Source organism: Mesitornis unicolor, unplaced genomic scaffold (assembly GCF_000695765.1).
Source record: "Mesitornis unicolor isolate BGI_N332 unplaced genomic scaffold, ASM69576v1 scaffold8070, whole genome shotgun sequence".
In the NCBI taxonomy this organism is placed as follows: domain Eukaryota; kingdom Metazoa; phylum Chordata; class Aves; order Mesitornithiformes; family Mesitornithidae; genus Mesitornis; species Mesitornis unicolor.
Window position 1 is genome coordinate 45,711 of NW_010158904.1, and position 15,658 is coordinate 61,368.

The 15,658-nt window shown below is 38.7% G+C and overlaps 1 protein-coding gene across 1 annotated transcript in view; it reads right to left on the reverse strand.

Moving 5' to 3' along the window:
• Window positions 1–7,224: 7,224 nt before the first annotated feature.
• The window catches only part of LOC104540978 (clavesin-2), a 51,935-nt gene continuing 43,501 nt past the window's right edge, over window positions 7,225–15,658 (reverse strand). The window contains exons 3-5 of the mRNA XM_010184914.1: window positions 15,215–15,325; window positions 12,107–12,327; window positions 7,225–7,513 (exon numbers count right to left, since the gene is read on the reverse strand). Of these exons, the coding sequence (XP_010183216.1) occupies window positions 7,426–7,513; window positions 12,107–12,327; window positions 15,215–15,325 (420 nt within the window). The 3' untranslated portion in view covers window positions 7,225–7,425. The remainder of the gene's footprint in view (window positions 7,514–12,106; window positions 12,328–15,214; window positions 15,326–15,658) is intronic.

Below are 15,658 nucleotides of genomic sequence, written 5' to 3' on the forward strand. Positions count from 1 at the left end.
ATTTTAGGTTGGAACACAACAGACCAAAAGTAACCATCTTACTAGGTCCAAGAATAAAATTCAAACTGACAAGAAGTTGTGAAAAGAGAATAGTTATTGAAACTATACATACAGAGAACATGATTGATAGACTTGTCCTGGCTTTACAAATCTCAGACCCCCTGAGTCCTAATAGTACTAAACTGAGAAACAAACAAACAAATTTTATCCTGAGGATACAAGCACTGTTTGCAAATTACTCTTGTAATTTAATTTTTGAATTTTTTTATATGGTGCTATAGTATTTTCCATAAGGCTCCAAAGTAGATTGTTGCATGCAAAGAAAAATTTATTCAGTGGTTACTGCTATGCAAGTACTACAGATAACAAGAGCCTTAAGGCACAGATAGCCAATCTAGCAATTCTAGATGTCGCCATGACTAGCTGTTAATCATTATTCTCATAACAGAGTTGTATCAATAGATTATGTGAGTACTTTTACATTTGCATGAGTGCAGAATCAACAGAGCTAGCGTGAGTTGTGCACAACCTTCAGTGGGACAGGAGTACTTCCATAATCTGTTCTTTGCTTAAGTGTTGGGGCAGTAGTCCCTACCTGCAGAGTGATAGTTAAGAGTAAGGGGAAGGTAACATCTTAAATGACAAGAGCCATCTCAGATGTCTATCTACACCTCTGTGAACTCCTAGCCAGAGGCTTTTTTGTATTCCTCTATGACAAGGTCAGCTGTTGCTCTCATTTTCCATTTCACCCTGTTACTGAAGATTTGTATAAGGGAAATACTGAAAATAGTCATCCTCAAGTTCCAGTCTGTAGATTTTCAGGGTGTTGGGGTTTTTTGTTCATAGAGTAAAGTATGAACAGAAGACAGGATGTTGTTGAATGCAAGGGGTTAGGAGAAGAAAGGATGCAGAGCTGGGAAAGTTTTGTAGGACACATTTCACACAACAGTCCATAGAGTGAAAGAGCTAAAGAACCAAATAATTTAAAAGAGACATTATTGTCAAGTTGGGCCCTAGTTAACTGCAAGTCATTTTTTAAAAATAGTTTCTGGTACTCTATATGTACCCCTCTGAATATATTAACAGTTTTAGAATCACATTTTCTACTGTTTTAATTCCTTCTGCCACTGATGCATGAAAGATGCACATGAACCTCAGGGAAAACCATATTTAAGGGAAAGTGATTATACACTAAGTTTCATGAAGGATACAATGCAACCAAACCCTGCAACTCTTTAAGTTATCATAATCTTAGGCACTACTTGTAACAATCACCAATTTAATATTTTCAGACGTTAAGTGTAATGCTTAAAGTTGTCAGCTTCCTTGAAATCATCTCCACTCTGAGTGACTAATGGCTACAACTAACACCACCAGCAGGACTGTTTAAAGACACAGGATATGGATCACCAGCCACAGCTTGAAGCCTGCATAATTAGTGCAAGACACGGAGGCGCACAGGGGAGAGTCCCACACTGCTCACACTCACGGCCTTCTACACAGAGCAGGCACAAACACTGATGTCAGGGCAAGACAGGCTTTAATCCAAGCAAGCGCTGATTTGTCCCATGAAATTATCTCTCCAACAGGGACTTGCAGACTGCATCTCTTCTCTTCCTATGGACAGGCTGGGGAGCACTGGCTTTCCAGCTCCTGCATGCTACGCAATATCCAGGTCCCAAGAGTCACCATGGAAACAGCAGCAGCAGAGGCAGTTCAGGCCTGGCATATACATCAGGTTTAAATATAACAAAACCATATTTGTGCCAGAAAGAGAGGAAGATGTTCTCTCTCCTTTCTGATGACAAGATATATGGTAGGGTTGGTAAGTCCTCTCTTATATTACAGACCAGTTGAAAGCCTCCCTCATCATTACATTAAAACGATAGTTCACTCCAACTGCCTCCCACCTTTCCTTAAAGGTGTGCCGCTCCTTCCTTCTCTCCCTGCATGACTTCTTCAGTCAGGCAGGACACAGCATTTCACATATTCCTTTGGGTACCAGGTCTGAGTCAGCCCAGGGCCTCTCTCCAGGTGAGGATCTGGTGTCATGTACTGATCCATTAAACTGTGTCCACAAGCTCAGCTACTGCACCTACAATTTCACATGGTAACTCAAGGGTTTTCTAAAGGTTTAGGACACACCACCATGATCATACAAGGTAGACCATGCGAAAAATGAGATCTCTGCTCATAATGTGGACAGGAGACACACAAGATAGGCAACCAATTCACTTCTTAGAAGTGTTAACACAGGTTTGCCCACATCATTTTTGCCATTAACATGGCTTTCCACTGCAGACTTGCTTCTGTTTCTATTTTAATTACTGTGTTTTATCATCTTTTATTATCTTTTCCCTTGTTTTTTTTCTCCCCTTCAATTTTTATTAACCGAGGGACCTGATTTGAGATGCCTGCCTTTAGGCACTGCTGTGAGTTGCTGATGATGCAACAGCCTCTTTAAGGAATCACAGCAGCATTTCCATATCAAATACAAATCCTAATTAACCCCAGCCATTTGTCTGCTGCAAATTGACAGATATGTCAATTCTCTGGAAGAGAATTCTCTGCTAAAAGCAAATAGACGCTATGTCACACCTTTATTAGAGGACTTGCGAGTGACTCATTCAGAAACAACAGAGCTGGCTGACAAGGGTCCCTATAGAAAAAAATAGTTCAGCCATGCTTTAACAAAAATGTGTGCATAAGGAAGCATCAGCGTATTCCCTTGGAGGTCCCTCTATTTTACCTGTGTGCAGTGCTTCCCCTCCATTTGGATTTCACAGTCTGGATACCATCAATGCAGATTCTGAAATCACTGCAGAAACTTCTCTTTTGTGCTCTCTTTTTAAACTCATATGATGAGGATCTGACATGTCTGTTATCAATCAAAGCAGTTTACACACACAAAATATTGGAGAACAAGTGACAAAGTAGTGGGAGCTTGTGACCCGTTTCAACTTCACCACTGCCCAGCATACCACAGGTTGCTATTTTCTAACAACAAAATCACTTTGCAAATTGTGTAATCCAACAGAGGTTAATGCCGTTTTGTGGCAATAGACCCATATGAAGGGAAAAAAATAAGATCTCAGAAGCTGATAGGAAAAAATTCCCACACAACTGAAAGGTGAAATGCAGACTAAAGGGCATGTCCAAGTCAATGTGCTAAATACAGACCCTTGACATGGGATCATTCAAGGTTACAAAGCAATACAGGATGTGGGGTCCCATCTACCTGGCTTTTACTTTCATTTGTGGTCACGTAAGCATGCCTCTAAATAAAATGCCAATGTTTCTTGTATAGTTAATGGGAAATAAATATTTTTCAAGATCCTCAAAAGGAGATCTCCCTCATCAAGTTCAGACTCCTTTACTGGGCAGCCAAGATTTCCTTTTTGGGGTCTTGTAATTTACCTTTTTCCAATCAGTTATATAGGGAAGAAAGGCATTTCGTCTGGAGGACATACTTCCTTTTTACCATTTTCCCAGCAGAAATGGTGAAATATACATTCAGATTTATCTCCACAGGAAAGCACCCCTGGTTTGTAAAAGTTTCACAGTAAAATGTTTAGGTAGGTTTCTAAAGAAACTAAAGCAACAACCAGACATCCTTCTCACATAAAACATGGACACATTATTTTCTCTCGAGTTCAAACCAGACTGAGTGATCAAAGTGCCATTTTTGCCATATATAAACACAATGTGAAGGTCTTCCATTGAGATTTTAATGTCTCTAATGTCCCTTCTACTTCTATTTTCTTTAATTCTGTATGTATGTCTCTACAAATACCTTTTGTGACTAGGCAGAGCATGTTTGCAGAGTGAAAAACATCTTATAAAATATGCTATACAATAAATTTACAATTCTGTAAAGACATCTTATAGCTATTTTACAACTAATAACTATTGGGAGTCTGTGTATTTGTCAGAGCTTAGTGGGACTGATAACCCATCTTTATAAAGCCAGGAGACTATTGACATCTCTGATTACAGGAGGAAGACTTCAGGCATGGAATTTTCTACAACTTTTCCATATATTTTTAAACATTTGATTCATGGGAGAGACATCATGCAAGCGGACTTTTTTAGATCTTGCCAAAGGCCTGAAACTATCAATTTTTACACTTTTTTTGTTGATCCCCCTTTTTTTCACTTAGCTGCTTGGACAGGTATATCCAGTTTTTCCACTAAGTTCCTCATATTGTAGGATATGTTTTTATATGCGTATCAGCATGCATAATTACAACAAGGTTTATTCTACCCAGTATACAACAAAGATAAGAAATTAAGAGGAATTCCTCCCAAGCATTTGAATTCTATTTTTAGTGCTTCAATTCTGCTATAAAAATTAGACATCAATTCCTATGATAATAAAGATTGGAAAAAGTTTCCAGTCCAAATTTAATCTATTAAAAATTGGCCTACCTATAAAGATTTTCTACAAGAAGCAAGGGAAAGGTGGAAACCCTTTATGTACCCTGATGTGTAAAAGAGAAATGCCTTCAAAGAATGCTGAGAGCATGTAAAGGGTAATTATTTTTCTTACCCATTTTCATATTCTTATCCAGTGTCACAACTGCAGTTACCACTGCTAGAATTTGCTTCAGTGAAGTAAAAGCTGCAGCCAAGAAGACCTGTAGCCCAACTCTTTAACAGTGAGGATCTTATAGAAAAAGTAGTTTTGTTCTTGGTTAAAGATGAGGTCCCAGTTACACAAAATATAATGCATCCTACTTTCACTTTCTGGAAAGAATATATTAATACTCATTAACTTGAAGCTGAAATCAGGCATCAGAAAACATCACATAAATTACGCTAAGTGTATCAATAAAGAATTTGAAACAAAACAAGTTTATAAGCTTCAAAGCAAATTTTAAGCTCCATATAGTTAAGCAGATACACTTTCCTACGAAGATGGGGAATGTAAGAAGTATTTGCATTTTCTGACCAGATAGCTGTACTACTCTAAAATCAGCATTGTGCTGGTTTACACCAAGGTTTGGCCTCTGTATCTCCAAAAGCATCCATGAAGATTTTGATCACAACTGTGTCACAGTTTGCATACATATGGAATACTGACTAAATCCTGAAGCCCTTACAAGGAGAAAATTTCTATTGGTGTTAAAGAGTTTTTTCTGACAAGGATTTAAAAATCAGATTGATGGCAATATATTATTCTACAAAACGTAAGTGTGGGCTTATATAACATACATTGAAATATGGCACTTATGCAAACCCTAGAGACATATCTCACCTATCCAGCACAATGTTACATGGTATATGAAAAACAGGACTGAACAAAATAGTATATAAGAATTAACCAATCTTTCAAGTCTTTCAAACTACAGAAGTAGTATTATCACAGTTTCTACTACTGCAAACTTGTAGGATAGACTAAAAAGATGTTCAGCCTCCATATCTTTTCTCTTTGCATTTCATAACACGTATGATGAAAACAGAATTAGGAGAGTGGAAAGGCAATGACTTGTTCAGACAAGTTCCTGCAATGTGTTTGCACATAGGGCATACGCTATTTATCAGTGCTGCTAATGAACTGTGAAGCAGGAAAGCTTTATCTGTGTGCTGCCTGGGCTAATCAAGGGTGATCAGCCCTGAGAAATGCCAAAGCTGCCAGCCACCACAGGAGTTACAGCTAAACTCCAAGATGACACGCTTCCAAGATTTCACTCTATGCTCTCTCTTAACTCATCCACAGCCAACTAAGTCTTACAGCTGCAATGAGCTGGGAGAGGAGAGGTGACCTTCAACCAGTGACTTTGAAACTTCAGTGATCACGAAGTGATGAAAGAAATTCTTTAAACTCTGGCGCTTGGGAGGCGAAGTTGCTGTGAGCTGTCTCCTCCACTGTGGCCACTGTATTCTTAACAAACCCCTGCATTGCCTGGACATGCTCTTAGATTACCTCTAACTATCCAGATGTCTTGGTGGGTATCCTGTGTCTTCTCAATCTCATTGCACAGTTAAGTCGTAATGAGAAACAACATTCTTGCCTCAGCATACAACAGGCTGCACACACATCAGCCAGCACAACAAAGATGACACAGCCCCTGCATTTCAGGTAATTTACTCAATCCATAGTGAAACCTGTTGCCCTTTTGAGGTAAAATGTATTTCTCTATTATGGCACATGTTCAATATATACAGTTACATTACAACCAAAACGAAAGTGTCCTAAATACATAGGCTGAGATGTTTGGCTATAACTTATTCATATTAATCCTTGCTTGGAGTGGGATGCTGTTGCTCTATGGAAAGTTTTACTATATTAATAATGACATTTTCTCAATATACAATCTATAATATATCTAAGTACATTGAATAGGTATGATTTCTTGTATTAACCTTCAATTAAATATACTTGTCTAACAATGTCACCTTGTATGCTTGTCAGAAACTGGTAAAAATATATATATGTATCCATTCTTCCCATGCACAGAATTCAGTGACTAACTTTTAACTTCTGCTGCCAGGTTTTACTTTCAAATATCAGTTATTACACTGTATTTAGAAGACTATTTTCTCTTTCAAAGGGAGAACAGAGTTCTGGAAAAATTCTTGATGTGCACTCAAAATGCAAGAGAAGTAACTCCAATGTGGCCCACATTACAACACCCAGATTAGGGTAACAAACCAGATTACTTGTGAACTGTACATGAAAAGTTAAGTTAGAAACCTCATGGATCCATACAGCCAAACAATAAGGCTGTCAAAGAGTTGGTTCCAGCTCATCTGTCAGCTTTTTCACAATGCTACATGGTTTATGCTAAATCGCAACCCTAAGCCATAGCATTATTTTGGAAATCAACTCCTACATTTAGGAAATATTTAACTGATTGCAGCATCTCAAAGTTCTTACATTCCCTCTTTATCTTTGCACACTACATGAGCATTGCAGAGAGAAAACAAAACAGCAGTCAATACACTAGCTGCAATATGGCTTCCTATGAGAAGGACAACATTTAAGTGGCTTTGATATTTTTCCTTGTCCAGTATGTGTTTCTCTGTGTGTATGCATGTGCATGTATGAGTGCACACGTTTTCTTCTCTTTTTTTATGGTGCAATTCACTGACTTATTTAAGTGTCATTCATTTCCATAGAATTTGTTTACCATAACTTACAAAGTCAAATTGGAGGATTATATTGTATTTACAAACAAGTTGGCACTTACAGAATAAATTATTGATTCCTCTTTATTTTTATATTTAATTTTATTTTTTCTCCTCTTCGTTTTCACCCCAGGGCATCCAGAATTAAAGCAGAATAGTAAAACCTGCTGCCTGCTGCCATTATGCTACATTAACATGAGTAAATAGGATTCCAGCTGGTACGCTCTTTCCCAATGGTTTGCTTGTCGCTGAGAGGCAGTTCCACCTCAGTTTATGTTCGATGCTCAGGAACTGTTAGTCAAGTGAAAGCAAAGGCTGCATGTTTTCTTCCTCATTCTTATCCATGCGCTTCAGTACCCCAGGATCCACAACCGACTGAGACCTGCAGAGGGATAACATGTTTATTTGACATTTCTAGATCAAGAAAAATGAGGGTAAACCTCAGCTTTCTTTTGTTTATTTTAATATTTCTGCCAGGGCTTAAAAATAATGGTACAGCATTACCTGAGCATCTGATCATTGCAAATGGTCAAAAAACACCCTCATGGAGTGATTACATAGCTTTAAAGGGTTTGATGCTGGTTTGTGGAGATAAGAGCAAGAGGTGGAATAAAGAGGATTTTCTTCTATTCAGTGAAACAGGGTGTATCCTCTGCACACAACAGAGGGCAAAGTAAGGTGGTTTTCATACCAACTTAAGCACTGACCCTCTCTACCAGAAGGTTATTCGGCACTGGGCTGGCAAGGAAGGTACAATTCAGCCACCCAGCTGGCTAATGGCACACTGCAATTAGTGGCATCTGTTAACTGGAAGCACAAGTTGCTCCTTTTCTGAATAGCACTTAAATGCAACAGTGTGAGCTCCTAAGCCAACTCTACGGAATCCTGCCATGGCCCGCAAGATTTCTGAAGCAGCAGACACACTTATCAGCTCAACTAAACAGAGCAGAGAAGGATGGTAAGGGCAAATTCAATGATGATGATTGTAAAATTTCTCCAGATTCTCCGATTCAGCCCAGAAGCATAACACTAGTACTGGTACCCTGCAATGGCCATGTGTGAGTGGAAAAGAGGAAACCCCAACCTCCAGCAAAATCAAAATGTTCCGTTAAAAAAAAAGTCCAAAGTGTTAAGACGCGGTCTTACATCACCTACATCTCAGCTTGTCAGAAGCAGATACTTCTGGAGCACAGTAAAAACAACCCTTACTAGATGTTTCCTTTAGCAAGATGAATCTAATGCTAGAAATGCCTACGTCTCTTCCTTTATGAAAAGATCGGAGACGACTGGAGCATGTGTACATCTTTACAACATAGGCACCTATTTTTGATCAGTGGAAACATACTGTCACTGCAGCATTGCTACAGATTTGCCCATCTGGAGGGCTACAGCACAGAGAAAAAACCTTTACATATTCTGACCTCTCCTAAGATAAACATACAGAGTCAAGAGTCAATCCCCCACTCTTATAAACTGGCACCATCCACTGAAACCAATGAATGAGGCTGTCAGCAGGAGACAGTTTGGTCTTTCTCAAAAAATCTAAAGAAAACCTCCAAAAACACGAGAAAAAAACCTCTGAATTAAAGCCCAGGTGAAAACTTTAAACCCAAGGATATTTGCTAATAATACTTAGCACATTCTCTTACTAATGCCAAAATCAAGAAAATTAGCTTTAAAAATCTGATGGTCTCTCTTGTGATAAATAGAATTAATTTTTTTTAATTAAAACTGTACAATAACCCTCATCTAGAATGCTGGTCAATTCCTCAGGCAGAAACCACTGAATTAAAATTGCTTTTTTAAAATCTTCACAAGGTACCGTGTCAATGCAAAGCTGACTAAAAATTTGCTGGTGGGAAGCTGCACTCCTGGAAAATCTAGTTCATCAAGATAAAAAAGCTGTGGAAGCATACTAATTTCAAAGGATTTCCAACTGAATGTAAGTATTAATATGAGACTGAGCCTTTTCCTAGGGTGCCAACATCTGAGCCGCCAAGGTTTCCAGTTCTGATCTGGGGAAGTGAAGGGGAGCCAGAAAGGCTGCAAATCTAGCCTCAAATTCCCAGTGAGGCCGTTTTGGCCATAAATTTCCAGGGCCTCCAAACTCTCCAATGCCAAGGCAGATGTCAAAATGAAATTGCACAAATCCTGATCTATGGGTTCAAGAGCCTAAATGTCTTGAAGAAGGAAAACGGTTTTCATTCAGTTTTAAATCAACATTTACGGTCATGTTTCATTCCATTCAGCAGCAATTCATGAACGAAGGTATGTAAAAGGAAAAACATATGTGTAAGTCTATAGCACTTTCTATCTACATCTCCCAAATAACTTTACAGACATTACTGAGTAAATTCTCACAAAACACAGTAGGACAGAGTTGTACTACAAAGTCCCATTGCAGAGGTAAGGAATCAAAGCCACACACAGATGCTCTGCAAAGCTGATCGGCACAGCCATCTGCCCTGCATTGTCAGGTGAGAAGAGGACACAGGTCTCCAGCTGGGTGCCTCAGCTGTGAGAGCCACGGGTGGACACAGCCACAGGCCAAAATGCTGAGACAGCTGCAATTGTGACACGCAATGAGGACACACTCTCCCCAGAAGTCTGTGCTACAAGTGGGACCAATTCCTCCTTGTCTCCACCACCCTCCCCACGATCAGCCTTCCTTTCAAGTAGAGATCACCCAATTCAGCAGAAGTCCAAGATGTGGAAGACTCCAGAGCTAAAAGGGGGCTAAAAGGATTTTAGTTTAAGAAGGATATTCTTTCAGAGCAATAAACTAATTTTAAAATGGCAAGCCAAATTAAAGAAGATAATTGATGGAGATCTGCTAGATGCTTGTGAAATTTGTTTTACCAAGTTAAGCACTTTTCATGGACTTATTGTCATGTTTTTTTATGTTAAAAACCTTCTGCACTAACATACCACACTGAGTGGGGTTTTAAACTGAGATAAACAATCCATCAGGTGCCAAATTCAAGTTAATTTAATTTTTAAGGAAATAAGAAGTTTATCTATTTTATCCTAACTTCTCTCTGTTTTAACAGAGTCTGTACACTTAATACATCAAAGTCTTGGGACTTTCTGTCCATCTTACTAACACTCCCTTCTTCTTGGTACTAGCACAGTAAGTCTACTTAGTACTTTTTATACCTAACAGCAGGGAAGGACGATTCCAGCAGGCACTGCAGACACACTAACTGAAAAAGAATGGAAAGAAGGTGAGGAAATTTCAGCTCTGCATTATGTAGATACAACATGCTTATTTTCTGCAATATGTCTCCTACCGGCTATGTCTCAGCCATCCCAGACTGAAATTTGAAGTCTACTCTAAAGTGTAGTTCTGCATGAAGGATTTTTCAAGTACAGGTTAAATGAGGATAAAACAGGGAAGCATGAGAAAGTATTCTTTAAGAAAAAATGAAGAATCTGGTCAAATCAGTGCTCTTCCATTTAATAATGTACTTGTGCAAGTCAGTCTGGAAAAGTCTGCTCTAAAGGGTCTTGTCACAGGCTTTCTCGCGTTTTTTTGTTGCATTGTTGGCTGAAGTTTACTCTCATTACTTTGTTTTGCAACAGTAAGACTTCCATATTTCAGGTCCTAAATTCCACTCTTCTCTCAAAGTCAGCTTCTCTATTGTGTCATAATTCTTGTATTACATGCAAACCATGTATAGATGTATTGCTCACTTTTCCTCTTACCCTGGCTCTTTGCTGTCTCATTTTCTCCATTACTTGTGTTAACTGCATCTTTGTCATACGGCTTCCGGACCTTTTTAACTCCTCCTTATCCTAGTTCATTCCCATCCAGTCTCTTGCTATTTCCCACTTTCAATGCACTGAAGGTTTTTACAACACAAAAACCTTAAACTTCACAGCTTTTTTTCTTTTATATTCCTATGGCAATCTCCTGTTGTCTCCTCTCCATTTCCCCAAAGATACCTTCCTTTCAAATCACACTGTTATCCTCAACCTATGTGACATTTTCCAGCCAAAATCATCTTCCTGGCTGAGGAGTCTGAAAATCTTTTATCCTGTTTGATCTGCTTCCAGAGCCTCTCTCCCTTTCGCATCAAATGCCTTCTCCAGAAACTGAATTCTCAGCTTAGCATATTCTGATTTAACTTGAATTACTTTATATATTGTTCTCTGCCCTGTGTTTTCTCTTCTGATTCACTGATAGGCCTACACCTTATGAGCTGCATTTTGACTTTTGCTGTCCTTCTCAACCTTTTCCATCTCCCTGCTGTTACCTTTCCCCTTTCACTTCACCTGCCCTGGCAAGATTGGACCAGATTTACCTCTTCCAAGTGAATCAGCTCACTGCTTCCATAGTTACTGGAGCAGTAACCAACCTCTCCTTAGACTTCATTTGATTTTGAATGGTAGAATGCAGGAAGCAATTATACTGTATCTTCTCAAAGAGAAGAATATCAGAACGCCAGGATGTTTGCCAGACTCGAGTATAACAATTGGCACTGATTTTTGTCCTGGTTCCCCTCATTACTTTTTCTCACATGTGCAGTCATTGTGCCTGAGAGTTCAGATGCTGTAAATGTCCTGGCACCTACAGGCTGGCAGATAGTGGGCTATGAGATGGAGAAACCCAAGAGTTATTAACACCACCTGGTTGGATAATTGGCCTCAATTTACCCTCTTCATCGGGGCTCACTCCATCTTGCACTGCATCTCTAATATTTACTGTAGGCTGTGGAGGGATATCAGCTTATTCCAATCATAGCATTGTATAAACTACCTATATGACACCATAATTAGCTGTACTGAGCTCACAATTCACATGGGTAATAATCAACACTGTGGTCTATAATCAACAGTGATCATCTTGAGGAAGAAAAAAAAACGTTCCTTGTACATAATTAACTGTGGGAACTACCTGCAGCTTCATAAAAGAGGAGGAAGGCAAATGTTAACCTCATGGCAATACTAGAAGACCACAGCACCTTTAACCCACCTTTTCATGGATTTGGGAGAGAGGTCCTTTTCTAGATCTTTTGCAGGAGCATTGTAGGAGTCCACATTGCATTCACTGTCATCATCGTATTCATGGTCAAGCAGTGTTCTTGCCCAAGTGCCCATGTCATACGGGGGCAACATTCCTCCAAACTCTGAAGGCAGGATCTCAGGGTGTATTAGCTGATGCAGGCTGTTGAGGTTATTACCATGCAGGAATATCTGTATGTACACATGCAGGTAAAAACAAAGCAGTACCACAAACATCATCAAAGCCCAAATTACATCATCATTATTAGAGGATATTGTACAGTTCCTATATTTTGGCTGTGTTGGGCTAACAGAGATGGCCACCAACACACACATTATCTCTGCCTTAATTACGGCCAGGCTACATTCATAAACCTACAAAGTGATTAAAGCATAAATTACTTAAAATGTTTGCAGGACAATTGGCCTAAAGCCTAAGGAGGGTAAGAACTGATGTCAAGTAACTAGATAGACTACAGATTAGACAGACAGACTGCCTGTATTTTGTTATTTGCTTTCCCTAATCCTTCAAATTAAATTAAGTCAATGAATTAAGAACATAAATAAAATTAATACTCACTGTATACATTAAGGAATATATATTGACTTTCAGCACCCAGCCGTGAGTTCTATAAATAAGATGTAATGAAAATTCCACTGGAAAGATTTTCTTCCTTAATATGGTGGTACTAGTAACTGTCATCCATACTTGGCAATATATGAAGTAAGTAATAACAGTAATGTAATTTCTGTGACAACAATGAAGAAGTAGTTGATAAGCCACTTGATATTTTGCATCAGTGTTTTGGTACATTGATTTATCTTTAGATACGACTTACATTTATATAAATGTATATGAATACTTGTATTTAAGTTTATATTTAACTTGACTGTTTCTCCTCAGACACCTGGAACATGTGACCGATGAGCACAAGAAACAGAGCACCTCTGGATTTGAACAGTCTTCTCCCACAGATACTAGGGACCTGCAGACCTTCCGTCAGGAGGAAACACCTGCTTTTGGGCATGGCTACACAGGCAGCTAACAGCAGGTCTTCCTGGACTAGCAAGTAAGATCGGTCAGGATTCACTTTTTAGGACTAGGAGCAAGTCCCATGGCGCAGTTCACATCCATATGGTTAAACTCCTTTCATCTCCAGAACAAGCTCACCTCATTCATACTGTTCCCTGGGCCATGCCATTCCCAAATTGTTCCTGGGCAATGTCTAAGAAAGCACCAGCTGGCACTGGCCAGTGCCATGCAAGCAGGCGCTAGTACAATTAAACAGTAGGAATGGCAGTGCCCAGCCCTTTTTAATTGAGTAACACTGCAGTAGCCAGGAAGGCGAGGTAGTCAGACATCAAGCGCTAGTGATTCACATCCCACCTCACCTTGCAGGGACTTCTTCAGGCAAATATACTCCTAGCATTATTTATCAAGAGTTAAATCCAAAAGGCAGAAAGACAAAAAGACCAAATGTCTTGTATTGTCTTGTTTTACTTATTTCAGCCCATCTTCCAGTCAGCTGCAGAGACTGGAAGCTTAATATGACCACGCAAACCCAGTAATGTTCTTCCACCTCAGACAGGAATTTATCCTTGTGTGAAAGAACAAATATTAATGGCAAAAGTAATTTGTTTTATGGTGCTTTTCCAACTTAATGTTTCACTTCTTAGCTATTGTTTTTATACATGCCTAGTACTATATTTATCTGAATATAGCTAAAGGTTGCAAACCTACAATATGTATTAAAAAATAAAAAATAATTCAGAATAAACATAATAAGCCTGATAAAATTCTGGAGATAATTCTGTTGGGTTTGGGTTTTATTCCACAATCATTCATTCTGCCTTTTCTTTTTTTTTTTTTTTTAAAGCTGATTTTAAATATTATGTATTAGGTGTAACTTTCACATTTCGATACTAAGTTTTGTATTCTACATCGATATTTAACCACCTAACTACTTCTTATTGGTATTCAGTATTTGCAAAAACAGTTTTAAAAAGTCGGCAATTCTGAAAATATATGCCACTGGTTCAGGTGTCTAAATAAAAATTTAGATGCTAACTGCTTTGTTACTTATTTTCAGTGTTGTAACACACCCATGAGCTGTTCTTTACTCCCTGGTTATGCATACGCAGCACTTGACTTAAAAAGGCCTCAAACATATCTGGCACTGTAATGTTCTTTGTTGAAGCTGTAGTCAATGGAGTGCAACTGAAACCTGCAAAATGGGGTTTGATTTGCATATTTATAACAGATATTACATAAAGGGCTTTGTGATCTATAGTTCAAAATCTATGAATACCAGAGGCCTCTCAAGCATAATCTGTCAGTAAAAAACAGCTAAACACCAAGGATCATTGTGGCCTTGTAGACTGCATTTGAGGAAGAAAAATGCAGTTGAAGAAAAAAAAAAATCGCTGTATTCTTTGTAGTGACTTTGTATGTGATGCTGATTGTGTTTTCCTGGATGACAAATTTCCTGTTACAGAAATAATATCATTCTATGTGCTATCACCACCAGGTTCTAATTTAATTGCACTGATACGAATGCCACAAATTCAGCAACGTCTCAGAGACTGCTCGTGCTTATGCACAGATGCATGCGCACAGTCTCCTTTCCTTGGCTTTCATTCAAATTAGTTCTTTAAAACTACTGTATATCAGCTGTGTATTGTAGTTCATGCTAATGTCAAGGAAATCACACTAGGAAAGGACTTAGTACTATCTCTGTTCTTAAAAGAAAGACACAAATGATTGTAACAGAAAGTGAATAGCATTGAATCGAATAGAATCCTAACAGAAACTGTATTGTTGGCAATATTTTTAATATAACGTAGAAGAAAGCATATGTTTACATTTTACAATATACTTAAGTGGACTCCTTGGCTGCCTCCTTAAAGGATAATGCTGTAAAGGTTTCTACAACAGTTAAAGATACTCTTTACAATGCAGATGTATTTAAATACTTTCCATCAAGAGCAAGCTGATATCTCGCGTATGTCTACTTAATTAGAGCATGATACACCTGCTGACTACAACTGCCAGGTAATGGACAATTAAACAGAAGAATACCCTTTTTCGTGTCTTCTCCTTTAAAAAGGGCCGTATAACTGTGTAGAGGGCATGGATATACCACGGCTGATTGACGAAATGTATTCCTCCAAATCGAGCTGGAAAGCTGTCCTGTATGTCACAAAACAAATACATACAGTGTGAGTTGGCTCTTAACAGAAGTTGCACAAGCATCAAATCCTTTTTTTAATGCTGAATGCCTTCATTTTAATAATAAACCTTAAACAAGAAGAAACATTCTTCCAAAATGTGTCCTCTCAGTTGAGTTCCAACCTTCCACATCAAGCAGCACCACACCTTGGACAGAGCGGTGAGGACGCATGTTGAGGCAGCTATGGTACTCACATAGAGGCACAACATTTCTAACCTCCAGGAATGCTTTAAACATTTATGGTTTGCCCATAATCCAGCTCAGCAATACATCTTTCTTTTTCCCACTTCTAC